Source organism: Jaculus jaculus, chromosome 12, assembly GCF_020740685.1.
Source record: "Jaculus jaculus isolate mJacJac1 chromosome 12, mJacJac1.mat.Y.cur, whole genome shotgun sequence".
NCBI lineage: Eukaryota > Metazoa > Chordata > Mammalia > Rodentia > Dipodidae > Jaculus > Jaculus jaculus.
In genome coordinates, this window is record NC_059113.1 from 17,856,952 (window position 1) to 17,872,778 (window position 15,827).

The 15,827-nt window shown below is 41.4% G+C and overlaps 1 protein-coding gene across 1 annotated transcript in view; it reads left to right on the forward strand.

Moving 5' to 3' along the window:
* LOC101605551 (disintegrin and metalloproteinase domain-containing protein 2) overlaps positions 1–15,827 on the forward strand; it is a 42,411-nt gene that overhangs the window by 7,805 nt on the left and 18,779 nt on the right. The window contains exons 4-10 of the mRNA XM_004665791.2: positions 127–205; positions 8,169–8,245; positions 8,706–8,874; positions 10,024–10,080; positions 10,822–10,893; positions 11,728–11,894; positions 14,898–14,979. Of these exons, the coding sequence (XP_004665848.2) occupies positions 127–205; positions 8,169–8,245; positions 8,706–8,874; positions 10,024–10,080; positions 10,822–10,893; positions 11,728–11,894; positions 14,898–14,979 (703 nt within the window). The remainder of the gene's footprint in view (positions 1–126; positions 206–8,168; positions 8,246–8,705; positions 8,875–10,023; positions 10,081–10,821; positions 10,894–11,727; positions 11,895–14,897; positions 14,980–15,827) is intronic.

The following is a 15,827-nucleotide window of genomic DNA, read 5'->3' on the forward strand; positions in this document are numbered from 1 at the left end:
TGTTCTGAGAAATCTTTTTCTGAAAACTTAGCCTGCCTATAATAAGCATGAAAATAATCTTTAAAAAAATAAAGGTGTAAGAAGCATTTTTTTCCCATTAAACACATTGTATCTTTATTTTTACAGACCATTTTTGCCTAAGAACTTTAAAATTTATAGTTACGATAGTGCAGGAATCGTGGAAATTCTTGAACAACAGTTTCAGGTATGTTCTTAATTGCTGTGTTTTGCCTTTGGGGTATATTCCCTATGAACATATTACTTTAAGGTCCATGCACTTCTGGAGTACAAAGGACAGATGTGATGTTTTCTTTTGACATGAATGTAATCATTTCCTTTTGATGATGTGCCCTTGGCCTATTAAACAAGTAGCTACCTATATCAGTTACTTTCTCATAGCTGGGAAAAAAAAATACCTGATAAGCATCAGTTTATGCAAGTGTAGTGGTTTGAACTAGGTGTACCCCTGTAATCTCGTCTGTTTTGAATGTTTGGCTCCCAGCTGATGGCAATTTGTGAGCTGCAAAAGGTGTGTTGTTGGGGACAGGCTTGTGGGTGTTATAGCTTGATTCCCCTTGATAGAATCCAGCTCACTCTCGTGCTGCTGTTTCTACCTTCTGTGATAGAGGTGACACCTACCCTCTGCTCATTCCATACCTTTTCCCTGCCACCATGGAGCTTCCCGTCAAGACTGTAAGCCAAAATAAACTCTTCCTTCCCATAAGCTGCTTTTGGTCAGATGGTTTGTTCCAGCAATGCACAGGTAACTGCATCAGGAAGGATGGGATTTCTTTTGGCTGAAAGTTCCGGAAGGTAAAGTCCATCATGGAGGGAAAATCATGGCAGGAGCTGGAAACCAGCATCGTGTCATCACATCAGCAGGAATGAAGTAAAGGACGTGATGGCTGCTGTTGCTCAGCCACTTCCTCCTTTTTATACAGTCCAGGAACCCCACCCATAAGACAGCACCACCCACAGTTAGGGTGGATTCTCTCACCTCAACTAATCTCATCTAGAAAACTCCGCACATCTATGACCAGAGGTTTGTTTCCGTGGTGATGCTAAATCCTGCCAACGTGGCAACCAGAGATTAGCGATCATACTGCCAAACCAAGTAAGATTGTAACATCTCTAAACTAATTTATTCCATTATAGTGTACATGTATGCGATCATGTGCCTGTGACAATGTGGTTGACTATGTCATGGAATGAAGAACTGTGATTTGGAGCTAGAGAGATGGATTGGTGGTTAAAGGCTTTGGTTTTAAAGCCTGTCAGCCATGGTTTGATTCCCCAGTAACCATGTGTGGTGGTTTGATGCAGGTTCTCCCCCCATAAACTCATGTGTTCTGAATGCTAGGTCCCCAGCTGGTGGCAATTTGGGAATTAGAACCTACAGGAGGCAATGTATTGTTGGGGTGGGCTTATAGTTGTTACAACCAGCTTCTTCTTGTCAGTGTTTGGCACACTCTTCTGCTGTTGTTGTTCACCTGATGAAGCCAGGAAGTAATGTCCACCCTCTGCTCGTGCCATCATTTTCCTTTGCCATCATGGAGCTTCCTCTTGAGTCTATAAGCCAAAATAAACCCCTTCCTCCCATAAACTGCTTTGGGTCAGGATCTTTGTGCAGCAACTTGAAACTAACTGCAACAGTAAAATTGGTACCAAAAAGTGGAATTATTACCGCTAGAAACTACACTGTGTGACTTTGGTCAATTGGAACTGATTTGAGGGAGGAATATGGAAGGATTTGAAACCTTGGCTTAAGAGATGCCTTATAGTGCTGTAAGTACAGTTTGATGGACTATTCTGGTCAGAGATGAAAGACCTGAATGCAGTAAAAACTATAGACTGTGAGGTTTGGCTTCTGAGGGTGAGAAAGAGCTTTGCCTGGACTAGGTTAGAGGCAGTTTGTGTGCAAGGCTTGCTATTATGCTTGTGTTCTGTGAACTTGTGCAGGGTTGCACCGCATAGACATGGACTGGTGTGAGCAGAGGGATATGGCACAGAAAGAAATGAAATCTTTGGGCCAAAACTGCTGCCTATTCAGCTGAAATTGAGAGATTACAATTATTGAAATTGAACCAGCTGATCTGTATTGGGACCACAGGAAGAATGTAGACTCTTTTGAAGGGGTCTGAATGTTCAAGGTGGCACATGCATCTGGAGTTCATTTGCAGTGGCTGGAGGCCCTGACATACACATTCTCTCTCTCTCTCTCTCTCTCTCTCTCTCTCTCTCTCTCTCTCTCTCCTCTCTCCCTCTCTCTCTCCTTCTCTATCTCTCTCTCAAATAAATAAGATATATTTTTTAAAAAGAAAAAAATGATATTTAAAAATTAAAAGTGAACTGATTTGATTCAGGGAAGCTAAATCTGGGAAGAAAGGGGGAATCCAAAGTGTTCTCTGAAATAAGTCCAAAGACAAAATAAGAACACATAACATTTCACAGGTAATTAGGAATATAGCATTTAAAAAATATTTAATTTTTATATATTTAAGAGAGAGAAAGAGACAGATAAGGAAAAAGAGAGAGTGGCCACACCAGAGCCTCTAGCCATTGCAAACAAACTCCAGAAGCATGTGCTGATATGGGACTGGAGAACCAAACCTGGCTCTTTAGACTTCACAGGCAAGTGCCTTAACTGCTAAGCCATCTCTCTAGCCCTTTTTCACCTTTATATGTCATTATAATGGGTCCTGGTTCTCAGAAACCCACGATTTTCCCTTACTGAAGGAGTTTGGTCTTGTTGCCATCAATACCCACCTTCAGTAGGCTCATCCTCTTCCTTTGCTTCTGGAAGCCCTTCCTTGCCCCACTAGACTAGAATCCCATGCTACCGAGCAAGCATTGACCAGTTCCTTTGGCATTTACTTGATCCAGGTTTGATGGACATGCCTCTGCTAGCCTGATGACAGTCTAACCTTGGACATTCTGTAGGCTTTGTGGGGAGGGCTGCAGTATCTTCCTCATCTGATGACTTCTTGGCAACATAACTGGAATGTCCCTCTTACCACTCCCCGTTTTCCTCCACTAGGGTTATAGTTAGCTTCGTGTTGCTGGGACATCCTCACCGCACCACCACACACACACACACACACACACACACACACACACACACACACACACACCAGAAGCAGCTTATAGGAGGAAAGGGTTCATTTCAGGCTCACAGATTCCAGGGAAAGTTCCATCATGGTGGAAGAAACTGGCTCACTTCCAAGGATCCAAGCAGAGAGATTCAACTGCAGCAAGCTGCAAGCCAAACAAGCACAGACCTCCAAATTGCTCTGAACACGCCCTAGGGCTGAACTTAATATCCACCCCCAGTGACACAACACTTCCCCAGCAGGGCTCCACCTGCTGGAGACTCAAGTTGCAAGCTCAATCTTTTTTTTTTCCTTTTATTATTATTATTATTTTCCATAAGGATACATCATGCGTTGGTACACCCTTTTTCCTTGTTCCTGCCCCCATTCCATTGGGGATGCCCCTCAGAGGGGTTGCAGGTATTACCCATGAGGTTGTGGTTTATGTGTTGTGGGAGCCATAATCAGTTATCTTTTTGGGGGGGAGGGGAGGAATGCTTCTAGGCATGTTGTCTCAACCTATAGCTCTTACAATCTTTCCATTCCCTCTTCCGCAAAATTCCCTGAGCCCTAGTGGGTGAGTTTTAAGTCTACTTCAGTGATGAGCTCTCAGGATCCTCTGGACCTCTGCTTTGGTAAGTGTTAAGTATCGTCAGGGTCTGTGTCCTTCACCCTGGCGCTGATTATCAGATTCAGCATGGAAGGGGCACCCTTGCTCGTCTCTCCAGTTCCTCTGTGGATTCAGCTGTGGCTTGGCTGAAGTGCACGGGGTAGTTTATCTACTTGGGTCTTGCTACCTTCTGAAAACACAGATTCTCCAATGGAGAGTGAAGTCAGCATAGCTTAAATGGGATAAACATTATTAGTTTATGGAGAATTTGATGTATGTAAAACCCCTCTTTTAGCCAAAGACAATTGAGAGCTTGACACTGGAGAACGTAACTTTTGCCTCCATAGTATTCTGGTCTAGTTCCCAATTCCAGGTATGGATTCATTTACACTGAGCAGATTTCTTAGCCAATCAGAAAGCTATTGGTTACCCACTGAGGCTGTACGCCACTATTGCACTGGCATGTACATCATGACAGGACGAAATCAATCTTAATGAAAAAAAAAAAAACTGAGTTTTATGGGGCCATACATCAAACTACCACATCGTCCCCTCCGTGTTTTCCTATAATTCCAGCTCCCCGCAGCAATTTAGGCATCTCTTCTCCCACTCCCTGTCCCTTCCTTCCCTGTCATAGCCTCCTGTGCATCCAGGCTCTATGTTCCATTGCTTTTTTTTCTTTCTTTTATTGCATATACATGTGTGCTATAAGTGGTATGGTGTGTGTGTGCGTGTGCATGTACTTGTGTGTGTCCTGTGCAGAAGCCAGAGGAGAATGTCAGGCGTGCTCTATTGCTTCTCTATGTATTTCCTTGAGATAGAGTTTCTCTTCTCCTCCTCTATCTCCCCCCCCTTCTCTCCCTCCCCACTCTCTCTCTTTTTAAAAGCCCTAGTGAGTTTCTGGTCTCCACTACCCACGAAGCGTGCATGGCCACACCCAGCTTTTTACCTGAGCGCTGGAGAATGGAATTCAGCGGGCTCTTGCGCTTTCCCAGCAAGCTCTCTTACTCACTAAGCCATCTCCCCAGCACTCCATTTCTTTCTTCAGTGTGTGTGCGTGCGCGTGCGGGTGTGTTCGTGTGTGTGAGTACAGGCACATGTGCTGCAGCGTTCAGATGAAGACAACTTCAGAGGTCAGTCCTCACCTTCCACCTTGCTGGGGGCAGGGTCTCTTGTTTGCTGTTCCCTACTCCAAGCTAGCTGATCTGCAAGCTCCTGGGGATTCTACCGTCTCCACCTCCCCCCTCACCATGGGCATGCCGGGATTACAGACATGGGCTACCATGTCCAGGTTCATATAGGGTTTAGGGATTCCAACTCAGATTCTTGAATTTGTGTGGCAAATGTGTTAGCCACTGCGCCATCTCCCCAGCCCTCTCTGCTCCATTTTTAAAGCTTCATATTCTCTCAACTTTATATAGTTCAGATGTAACCATTTTTATCAGTGTAATTTTAAGGTTCTCTTAACCCTTGCTTTTGCAGTAAAACCTACCCAGTGTATTTCATGCACTTAAAATGTGTTTCTGTTCTAGTTGGCTTTTACACTCCCTATTTCTCTGCTGAACTTCTGAGTAGAGCCTTCATTGGGCCAATTTTCCTTTATGTTGTTGACCGCTTTTATAGAATGGTTTAGGAAGTATTTTTTTTTTTTTTTAGGGTCTCACTCTAGCCCAGGCTGACCTGGAATTCATGATGCAGTCTCAGGGTGGCCTGGAACTTGCAATGATCCTTCTACCTCTACCTCCCAAGTACTGGGATTAAAGGTGTGTGCCATCATGCCCAGCAAGGTTTAGGCATGATTAATACCAAAATCCTAGGTTATTTCAGGCTGAGTTGCCTTTCTGATTTTTCTTTCTCTTGTGTGCTAATCTTCCCTTTTACTTAAGCATCTAATATACTCTTAATCATACACTAAGCACATTCAGTGATATCTTGTAGCACTTGTGGTTCATTTTTAAAGAGTTTTAAGTCTTACTCTGGAGCTACAGCTCAGTGGTAGAGCCCCTGCCTGGCATGGGCAGGGTCCTCCATCCCCTGATTGTAGACTGACATTCTTCTTGGTTCTTCAGCCATTCTGGTATTAGTTTCTGACATGATTCCTGCGTTAGCACAATTCATGCCCCTGCTCCCATCCCATGGAGCCATCTGTTCCCTGTCATAAAGCCAGTGAAGAAACCTAGGCTGAACTCCAACAATATGTGTTTACTCAGGTGACCCAAGAATGGAAAATAAATAACTTTTTTGCCCATTGGGTATAGTGAAGTCAAAGGTATAAGGCCACAGAAATGAATGGGGAAGACAGCTTGAAAGGAGAGGAATATTCACGTCTTTTCCTGGAATGGGAGATTTCCTAGAAGTCAGACAGCAACCCTTTGTTGCATGTATATGTGTGGGGGGTATGTTTATGCATGTTCGTATGCATGCAGACACATGTGGGTGTACATGCATATGCACAAGTGTGGGTGTGCGTATGGAGGCCAGAGGTTGATGCCAGATTTCTTCCTCTCTCACTTCTCCACCTTACTTTTTTTTTTTAATTTTTATTTATTTATTTGAGAGTGACAGACACAGAGAGAAGGACAGATAGAGGGAGAGAGAGAATGGGCGCGCCAGGGCCTCCAGCCTCTGCAAACAAACTCCAGACGCGTGCGCCCCCTTGTGCATCTGGCTAACGTGGGACCTGGGGAACCGAGCCTCAAACCGGGGTCCTTAGGCTTCACAGGCAAGCATTTAACCGCTAAGCCATCTCTCCAGCCCTCCACCTTACTTTTTAAATATTTTATTTATTCATTTGCAAAGAGACAGATGCAATGGACACACAGTGGCTCTTACCACTGCAACGCATGTGTCACTTGGTGCACATGGCTTTATGTGGGTACTGGAGCATCAAACCCAGACCGTCATACTTTGCAAGCAAATGCCTTAACCACTGGACAGTCTCTCCAGCCCTCTATACCTTCTTTTTATGATACAGGAACTCTCAGTGGACCCATAACTCACCAGTTCAGCTAGACAAGCCAGCCAGCCAGCCCTGGGGATCCTTCTGACTCCACCTCTATAGTTCTAGGATTACTGGCACGTGAACCCCACCTGGGTGTTTGGGGACCTGAACTCAAGTTCTCATGCTTGTAAAGTAGTCACTTTACCCAGTGAGTCACTGTTGCAGTCAGTATCACTTTGACAGCTGAAAACACCCGACCAAGAACAGCTTGTGGGAGAAAAGGGTTCATTTTGGCCTACAGACTTGAGAGGAAGCTCCACAGTGGCAGGGGGAAGTGATGGCATGAGCAGAGGGTGGACATCACCACCTAGCCAGCATCAGGTGGGCAACAGGAACAGGACAGTGAGCCAAACACTGGTAAGGACAAGCTGGATATAACCACAAAAGCCCATCTCCAACAATAAATCACCTTCAGAAGGCTTCAACTCCCAAATTGCCACCAGGTGGGGAGCTAGCGTTCAGAACACTAAGTTTATAGGGGAGACACCTGACTCAAACCACCAGGGCCTTCTTCCCAGCTTGCAATCCCTTTTTGAAACTCTTATGGCCTGCCACTCCCTGTCATGGCTGTTGGCCAGTATGCATGTCAATTAGTATGGGAAATAGATTATAATGAAGCTAGAGATTGTCATGTGCTCAGTCTGGCAGCCATCTTGGATCAGGTTCGTTTCAGTTGGACCCAAATCCCATGAGGAATTTGTGGCCTTTAGGCATTCTGTCCTCAAAGACAAGATTAGAGTGGAGTCAATATTCACCTAGGGCACGGGGGCAGTCCCATTTGGGGTCTCTCTCCCCTACTCAGTCCAAATGTAAATGTAGAGGTTGTTCCTGAGCCCACATATCGGGCTCCTCTGGTACCTCCCTCCCTTCCTGCATGTGGCACCTCCTAGAACCTGGAGCCTCTGAAACCATGGCCACAATCCTCGAGCTGAAGGACACGGGCTTCTGTTGCAGTTTTAGCTGCCTGAGAGGGTCCTTCACATGGAAGAATCCCATATAATGTGAATCTCAGCACATGCAATTTTCTGCTTTCTGGGGTCCAGTGCACTCTCTTTTCTGCTTGCCTTTGTATCTAAAGTTTAAAAATAAAATGTTTCCCAGAGCTTTTAACTGTTATCTGTGTCAGGGTTAAATCTACACACAGCCTTCCACCAGGATGCTCAAAGTAATTTCTCTTTTGGATTCATTTTGTTTATCATACAAAATTAAGTCACAATGTAAAAAAATGAGGACTCTTGAAAATTCTGATTTTTTTATCTTATCCTAATGATCCAGAAAGTCATTTTTAATTTATACCCATACATAAATGTTCTTTATAAAACTATGGAGAATATCATAGATAACTGAGCCAAATGCTCACCTATGTGTCTCATAAAACCCATTTTTTAAACACAGAAAACATGCTTTAAATATCTGAACATAATGTCTTTCACATGAGAGAAACATGTATTTGATTTTTGTCTTTCAGAATTTCTGCTACTACCAAGGACATGTTGAAGGTTATCCAAATTCTTTGGTGATTGTGAGCACGTGTACTGGACTCAGGTTGTAATATACAATCATACAGCAATCATGTGGGATATTGACTTAGAAATAATAATTATTATTATTGTTATTATTATTGGTTTTTTGAGGTAGGGTCTCATTCTAGTTCAGGCTAACCTGGAATCCACTATGTAGTCTCATGGTGGCCTCAAACTCATGGCGATCCTCCTACCTCTGCCTCCCGAGTGCTGGGATTAAAGGTGTGTGCCACCATGCCCGGCAGAAATTATTTTTAACAATAACTTTTACCCTTATACTGAATTGAGATTTTTCTTATACTTGGAAGCTATGAAATCTTAATAACAAGGCAAATTCTCAATCATATTTTTATCCTGTGTCACTCATGAAATCTGTGGATCCTCAGTAACTCAATGACAATTAACTGAGTTATAAAAAATGTGTTATAGTAATATTTACATTACCTTTTACAAATGCATAATTGTATTTTTACCTTTCATAGGGGCTTACTTCAGTTTGGAAATGTTAGTTATGGAATTGAACCTCTGGAGTCTTCGATTGGTTTTGAACATGTGATTTATCAATTAGAGCACAAGAACATAGGTAGTTCCTTATATGCTGAGAAAGAAATTGAATTAAGAAATCTGCCCTACAAGATACAACTTATGCAGGTAAGTGATTGAGTCAGCAATATGGTTATTACCCTACAGCAACAGACATTATACCACCCCCAACACACCATAGACACTCATGAGGGTATGTAGATCAGAAAGTTCATAACTTATAAATCTTAAAACTACTTTTGTAACTTTCTTGTTATATTTTTGTGAATTTCTGTTATGTTGCTAGTGACATCCTCACCTTCTGACTTCATCGATTTACGTGTTTTCATAGCTACAAATATTTCAGTTAAACTGTGGTTCTTTCAAAGAGTATGCTATTATTTTTAACTTGATAATCACATGGACACTTATGCACATGCAGGGATTAAATCTATGATGTTGTCAATTTTGTCTTGTGTGTCCTTTATTCCTTCTTCCTTCATGCCATTTTAATCGGCCAAGTATATTTTTGTTAGTTATGAACATACTTAGTATGGAAGCAACACATGTTAATACCTTCCCTTTCCTCATCCCTGCACCCTTTCTGAAGGGGTCCTCCTCGTTGGGGTCATCGGTCATCCCCGTGGGGATTGTGGGTTGTACATTGTGGGAGCAGCAGTCATCTTTGAGGGTATTTTTATCCTCAAAGAGATATTAAGTGATATATTGTCTTATGCATTTGGCATTTTATTATATGATTATATTGTAAAATCAATACAAAATTCCCTTGCACAACACAGTGATGTTATTGGCCATCTGACCAATGGATGACAAACTATGGCTCTGAAGCCAAAGCTAGCCCAGTCTGTTCATATAGACAAAGCCTTAATGAGCAGGGCAACACTTATACGTGTGGTTGGTTTCTGCTTTCAAAGTTGAAAAACTGTGACAGAGCTGTAAGCATCCTCTGTATCTCTTGCCATTTTTCCTACCTTCTGTTGGAAACTACTCATATATTTTTGTGCCTATTAACTTGCCTTCTCAGGACATTTTAAATCACCAAAAAGGGATCACCAAATATGTTGTCTTTTGTGGCTTCCCCACCCCACCCCTACCCTGCCTGCCAACTAATGATGCGCTCAAAGTTTATCCAGGTGGTAGCATTTATCTGAATGTAAAATCCTATCTTTCAACACTGGGCTCCTTACCAGCAGTGGTAAAACTGGAAATATGTCAGTAGCCCTTCAATTTTGAAGTGGTCTTTGGATTCTTTTTTAGACACAACCAGAACTCTTTCATTTTATAGAGATGCATGTTATCGTGGAAAAACAATTGGTAAGTATATTCTGATTTATTTTTCTTATGTCACTTTTTATTAACAATGCAGGTTTATAAAATTATCCTGTGTTTGTAGAATAAAGTTCTGACAGAAGATAAACAATATCCTTGTTATAGCCAGGTTTTAATGCAGTTTAAATTGCTTGCATTGGTACGAAATACAGATCCCAGTTTCTGTATAATGTTTCTTCTTAGCTTTACACATAATAATGTAAATAAAATAAAGGCTTCATATGTAATAGCTTACGATGACAGATAATTCTAGAATCCCTAAGGTGGGGAGTCACAGTCCTCTCACCCTCAATCATTGCTTCTTGAATGCTCTTAGCAGTATGGCTGTTGGTTCCTTGCTTATTTTTATTTTCTGTCTTTTTAATAATCAATTTTCTAAATTAGCTTTGTTGTTTTATATTTCTTCATCACCCTCCCACACAGTCTTCCTTTCTTTGGGTCTAAAGTTCCTCAACTGGCAGGTGTGGCTAATAGTCAGAGTACATGGTGTATTTTCATTAATATGGTACTTCCTTATCCCTCCCATTGATTATGGATGGTTGGTTCTGCATATTTTGGCTTTTCTGGATCTCTGGTTTGGTTCCTTGTTTAATCATATTATGTCCAGAGAACATACTTTTTTACTTTTAAAATTATTTTAGCTGTATTAAATGTTGCTTTACAATGAACATGTGCTCTATTCTTGGAAATATAGATGTATATCTAAAAGACATTGTATTTTTACAGTATAATCATATTGGTTCTGATGCAGCTATTGTCACTCAAAAAATTTTCCAGCTGATTGGACTGGTGAATGCTGTAAGTGTTTACAGTTAAAATACTTTTGTACTTGCTTCTGTTGCTAACAACTCCATTTGTTCTTTCATGATACTTCCTAAGTATACATATCACACAATGTAGGGAAAGTTAATTGTTTAATTTTTGTAAAACAGGAGTAATGATAATTATGGGTACCTGGGTTAGGTTATTGTAAGTATTAAATAGTTGCTAAGGAGCTTGCTGAAGTGCTGGGATTTTTTTTTTTTTTTTTGAGACAGGGTTTTATGCATCTCAGGCTGGCCTCCAACTTGCTATGTAGCCCAGAATGGCCCTGAGGCTGACCACACTTGGGTTATGTAGCACCGGGGAGCAAACCTAGGGCTTTTTGCATGCCAGTTAAGCACGCTACCAGCTGAGCTCCATCCCCTTACCCAGAGTGCAAACATTTTCAAGTACAATGACTTGGTGGTACCTATAACCTATTGATAGATTTTTTTGTTGTTTATTTTTATTTTTTTTATTTGAGAGCAACAGACAGAGAGAGAAGGAGGCAGAGAGACAGAGAGAGAGAAAATGGGCACACCAGGGTCTCCAGCCACTGCAAATGAATTCCAGATGCATGCACCACCCTGTGCATTTGGCTTATGTGGGTCATGGGGGATTGAGCCTCGAGCCAGGGTCCTTAGGCTTCACAGGCGAGTGCTTAACCACTAAGCCATCTTTCCAGCCCCTATTGATAGATTCTTAAAGACCATTCCAGACTCACAGGTCAGCTGTTTAATGTGTTGTGAGTTCATTTCCATGGCTGTTTTTCCAGGTCCATTTAGACCACACTGACTGAACAGGTTTTCTGTGTGTGTGTTCTTTTTTTAGATTTTTACCTCCTTTAATCTTACAGTAATCCTGTCTTCACTGGAATTTTGGATAGATGAGAATAAGATTGCAACCACTGGAGATGCCAATGAGTTACTGCACAGATTTCTAGAATGGAAACAATCTTACCTGGTGTTGCGGTCACATGATATAGCATTTTTACTTGTGTAAGCATGTTTTGGTGTTACTAAAGCTTAAACAAAGGAAACGTGAGTTCAAGGCAATTTCTGATGATTCACAGGACCTCTTGGGGAAAGGTCTTCTTCCATAATTTTTCTCTGATATTTAATGCTATGTAAATATTATATTTCAGGACACCATATTTATGACATAATGATTGATGCCCCCCCCCATTTCATTGGTCTGTAGTTAAAGGTCACTTCTTCAATTTTGCTTCTGCATGCCTTCTTAACTTAGTGCACCACACCATTAAGGGTGTCTCTCTGTCAGTTACTTTTTCTCTGTTAGGACAAAATACCAGTCCATCATGGAGGGAAATGCACGGCTACAGGAGCTCAAAGCAGCTACTCACATTCAGTCCACAGTGAGGAAGCAGAGAGCAATGAAAGCTGATGCTTAGCCATCTCTCTCCTTTTTACATAGACCTGGACCCCAACCCATGGAATGGTGATGCAAACTAAAGGTGGTTCTTCCCACCTTAATTAACCTAATCAAGATAATCCCTCACGGATGTGCCCAGAGGCTAACTGAATCTACATAATCTCTCACAAGCAATTCTAGGTCCTGTCAAATTGGTAATCAGTATAAACTATCATAGTCCCCATGATACTTTGAATGTATGTCCCCTCAGACATTTTATGAAAGTTACTTGGATCTCCAGCCTCCTAGCTGGAGGAGGTGTCACTGGGGCCGGGGGTGGGGGAAGATCCTGGGGCCCAGCCCTAAAGTGTGTCTGGGGGCAGGTCTGATTTCCAACCCAAAGGCATGCAGAGCAGTCTGAGCTCTGCTGCTTGCCGAGGTTTGTGTTTGCTGCTTTGGGTTTTTACAGGATGTTTGGTTATTTTTCTCTGTTTGGATGTATAGAAGCAGCCTCTTCCATCATTGATGGAACTTCCTTTTGGATCCGTAAGCTTGAAATAAATCCCTTCCTTCCATAAACTGTGTATGGTTTAGTGTCCATCCCAGCAACTGATAAAAACAAAAATTTAATACTAAGAGTGGGGTGGTGTTGCTGAGATGAATCTGATCATGTGGATTTTGGTCTCTCTTGCTCTCTTTCTTCTTTTTTTTTGTGAGGTAGAATTTTGTTCTAGTCTAGGCTGACCTGGAATTTACCATGTAGTCTCAGGGTGACCTTAAACTCATGGTGATCCTCCCACCTCTGCCTCCCAAGTGCTGGCATTAAAGGTGTGCTACCATGCCCAGCTGATTTTGGTCATTTGAAACTTGTATGCTGGAGGAGGAATATGTATGGTTTTGGTACATTGGCCTGCAGAAGCCATAGAGAATGGTAAGCCAAAATTTTGGGGCTATTTTAGTGAGAGTTTGATAACATTAAGAGCAGAGGAAGTTGTGTTGGCTTTGGAACTTTCTAAAGGAAAGGGAAGACAGCAGAAAACTGTGCTGGAACTGAGCTAGTGGCATAAAGGCTGGCTACCTTTTGTTGCCCATGCCTAGAGAGTTTGATCAAGGTTGAATTTGAAAGTAATGGACTTATGTGCTTGGCAGAAGATATAGAACTGAGAGATACAAGATTTAAAGTTGGAAAAATTCAAGCAACTTTCAAATCACTGTCACAGAGTCAGGTTTTGGGTTTCTGAAACTGCTGTTAAGGATGGCTAACTAGTACTCACATTGAAACAACGGAAAGATGCTTGAGCTGATTCCACCCAGGAAAGACTAAAAGGTAGAAATGGAAACTCCTGAAAGGAACCAACTTGAAAAGCAGGTACCTGCTCTTCACGGTCACAATTTATTATTGGTTATTGATTTTGTATTGGTCCAATCTCTCCTTGTTATGCCTTATAGTAGTAGAAATGTTTACTCTGTGCTATTATATGTTGGCAGTATGTAACTTGCTTTGCTTTTATAAGATTTATACTTAAGAAACAGTCTTAAAGTTGGTAAAGACTATGGGGACCATTGAAATTGGAAAGAATACAATTTAATTCATAACATGAGATGATAAGTCATTTGGGAGCCAGGGGCAGAATATTGTAGTTTAAATGTATTCCCCCCCCCCATAAAGTGAGGTGTTTTATTAAAGCTTGTAATTTGAAACTCCAGCCACTTAGCTGGAGGAGGTGTCACTGGGGGGGGGGGGGTTGATCCTGGGGTCCAGCTGTAAGGTGCGTTTTGGCAACAGGTCGAAAGCTTCTTCTGCCATTGGTGGACCTTCCTCCCTGGATCTATAAGCTTGAAATAAACTCTTTCCTACCATAAACTGTGTCTGACTTAGATGCTCATCCTAGCTATGCAGAACTGACTACAGAAGTCCCTAACGATGCATCAAATACTAACAATATGTCTTCAATGGGGCCTATCTGAAGTCTATGAATATAGTCCCTTAGTCTTGTTCTTCACCTTACTATAAAACTTTAACACATAACAAGGAAATGTGAACAGGCTTTGTCTATTATAATATAACATGCACATAATGCAGCTACATGTTTGCCTCTCCTCTATGTAGCCATTTGCTTTTCTGTTATCGCTAATCAGAATAGACACAAAGTACAACAACTATGTATTTTGAAATTTTATGACTTTTGGAATTCTTTCCCATATGTGTATTCACATGACCCTGGCAGGCTAACTGTATCCAACAGTGAAAAGACCCTTGTTCCTGCCATGTCTTTACCTTTGCATAGGCTGCACTTCTTTACCCTTCTTATTTTAAGGAATTTTATTCATCTTGATCCTGATTATTTCAGAAGTTGTATTCATCTTATTCTTAAAAAAAAAAAACAGCACATCAGATGAATCTCCTTTATGACCTACAAAGCCATATGAAAATGCACACCGTGTCATATTTTTTAAGTCTTATGTAAAGATGCAACAACAGCAGGCACACAATAGCCTGTGTCACACCCATGTGAGTGGTGAGATTTATAAGTTTACTAGCAGTGTGCAAAACTAAAGTACGTCTGGTGAAAACTGAGCGGTCATCATGCAAAATCCTATGACTCTGATCCATTTTTTTTCAATGTAAGTTACAGAGAAACATCAAACTACGTTGGGGCCACCTTTCAAGGGAAGATGTGTGATAAGAACTACTCGGGAGGTGTTGCTATGGTACAGTATGCTTTCATCTTCTGGTTAGCATGCAAGATAGGATGGAGTGGTATAAAAGTAAAGATTCACTTTGTTATTTCCATATTAAAGTTTGCATTGTTATAGAAACCTTTGCCCCTGTTGCTGACAGAAATACTCAAGTTTAAAATTAAAACACTTAAATATTTAAATATAAGAAGTGTTATTATTGAATTTACTAAATATAAAAGCTTTATAATATCCTTCCAGTTTCTCCTTTTTAGGAGGTGGTTAAGGGAAGTGACCTGTTTTATTCTTATTCTATGATCTCATCAATTTTCTCATAGTCTTCATAACTAATTGTGTATTTGTTATAAAGTTTAGACTCTCATACGTGTTCTCACTTATGTAGCTAAGATCATTACAAACCAGATTAAAATCAAGCACCTTGAAATGCTTCCTGGGACATAAAGAACAGGAAAACCAATGCCATTGCTGATAAATAATATCAGCTGTAGCTTAGGAAAACCAATGCCGTCGCTGATAAACAATATCAGCTGTAGCTTACTGGAACGTCTTGGAATCCTTGAAACTGGTGTTTGGACACTGGATCATAATGCTGTGCTGGTTCTCACTAGAGTCTTGCCTTCTGTTTAACTCCTGTCTGTAGAGTGTCTGCTGGAGTTTCAGAGAGGTGAGCAGTGCATGGTATTCTCGCTTAGTAAGCCAGGGAAAATGAAGGAATGACTTGGGTGGAAGACAAAAATTGAAAAAGAAGCAGTTTGGAAAACATATATTTATGTGTGTGTGAGGACTTTAACGTACAAACACACTGTAATTTGAGCATATTCTTGTCCCTTCCTCTCCCCCATTCCAATTCCACCAAGTCC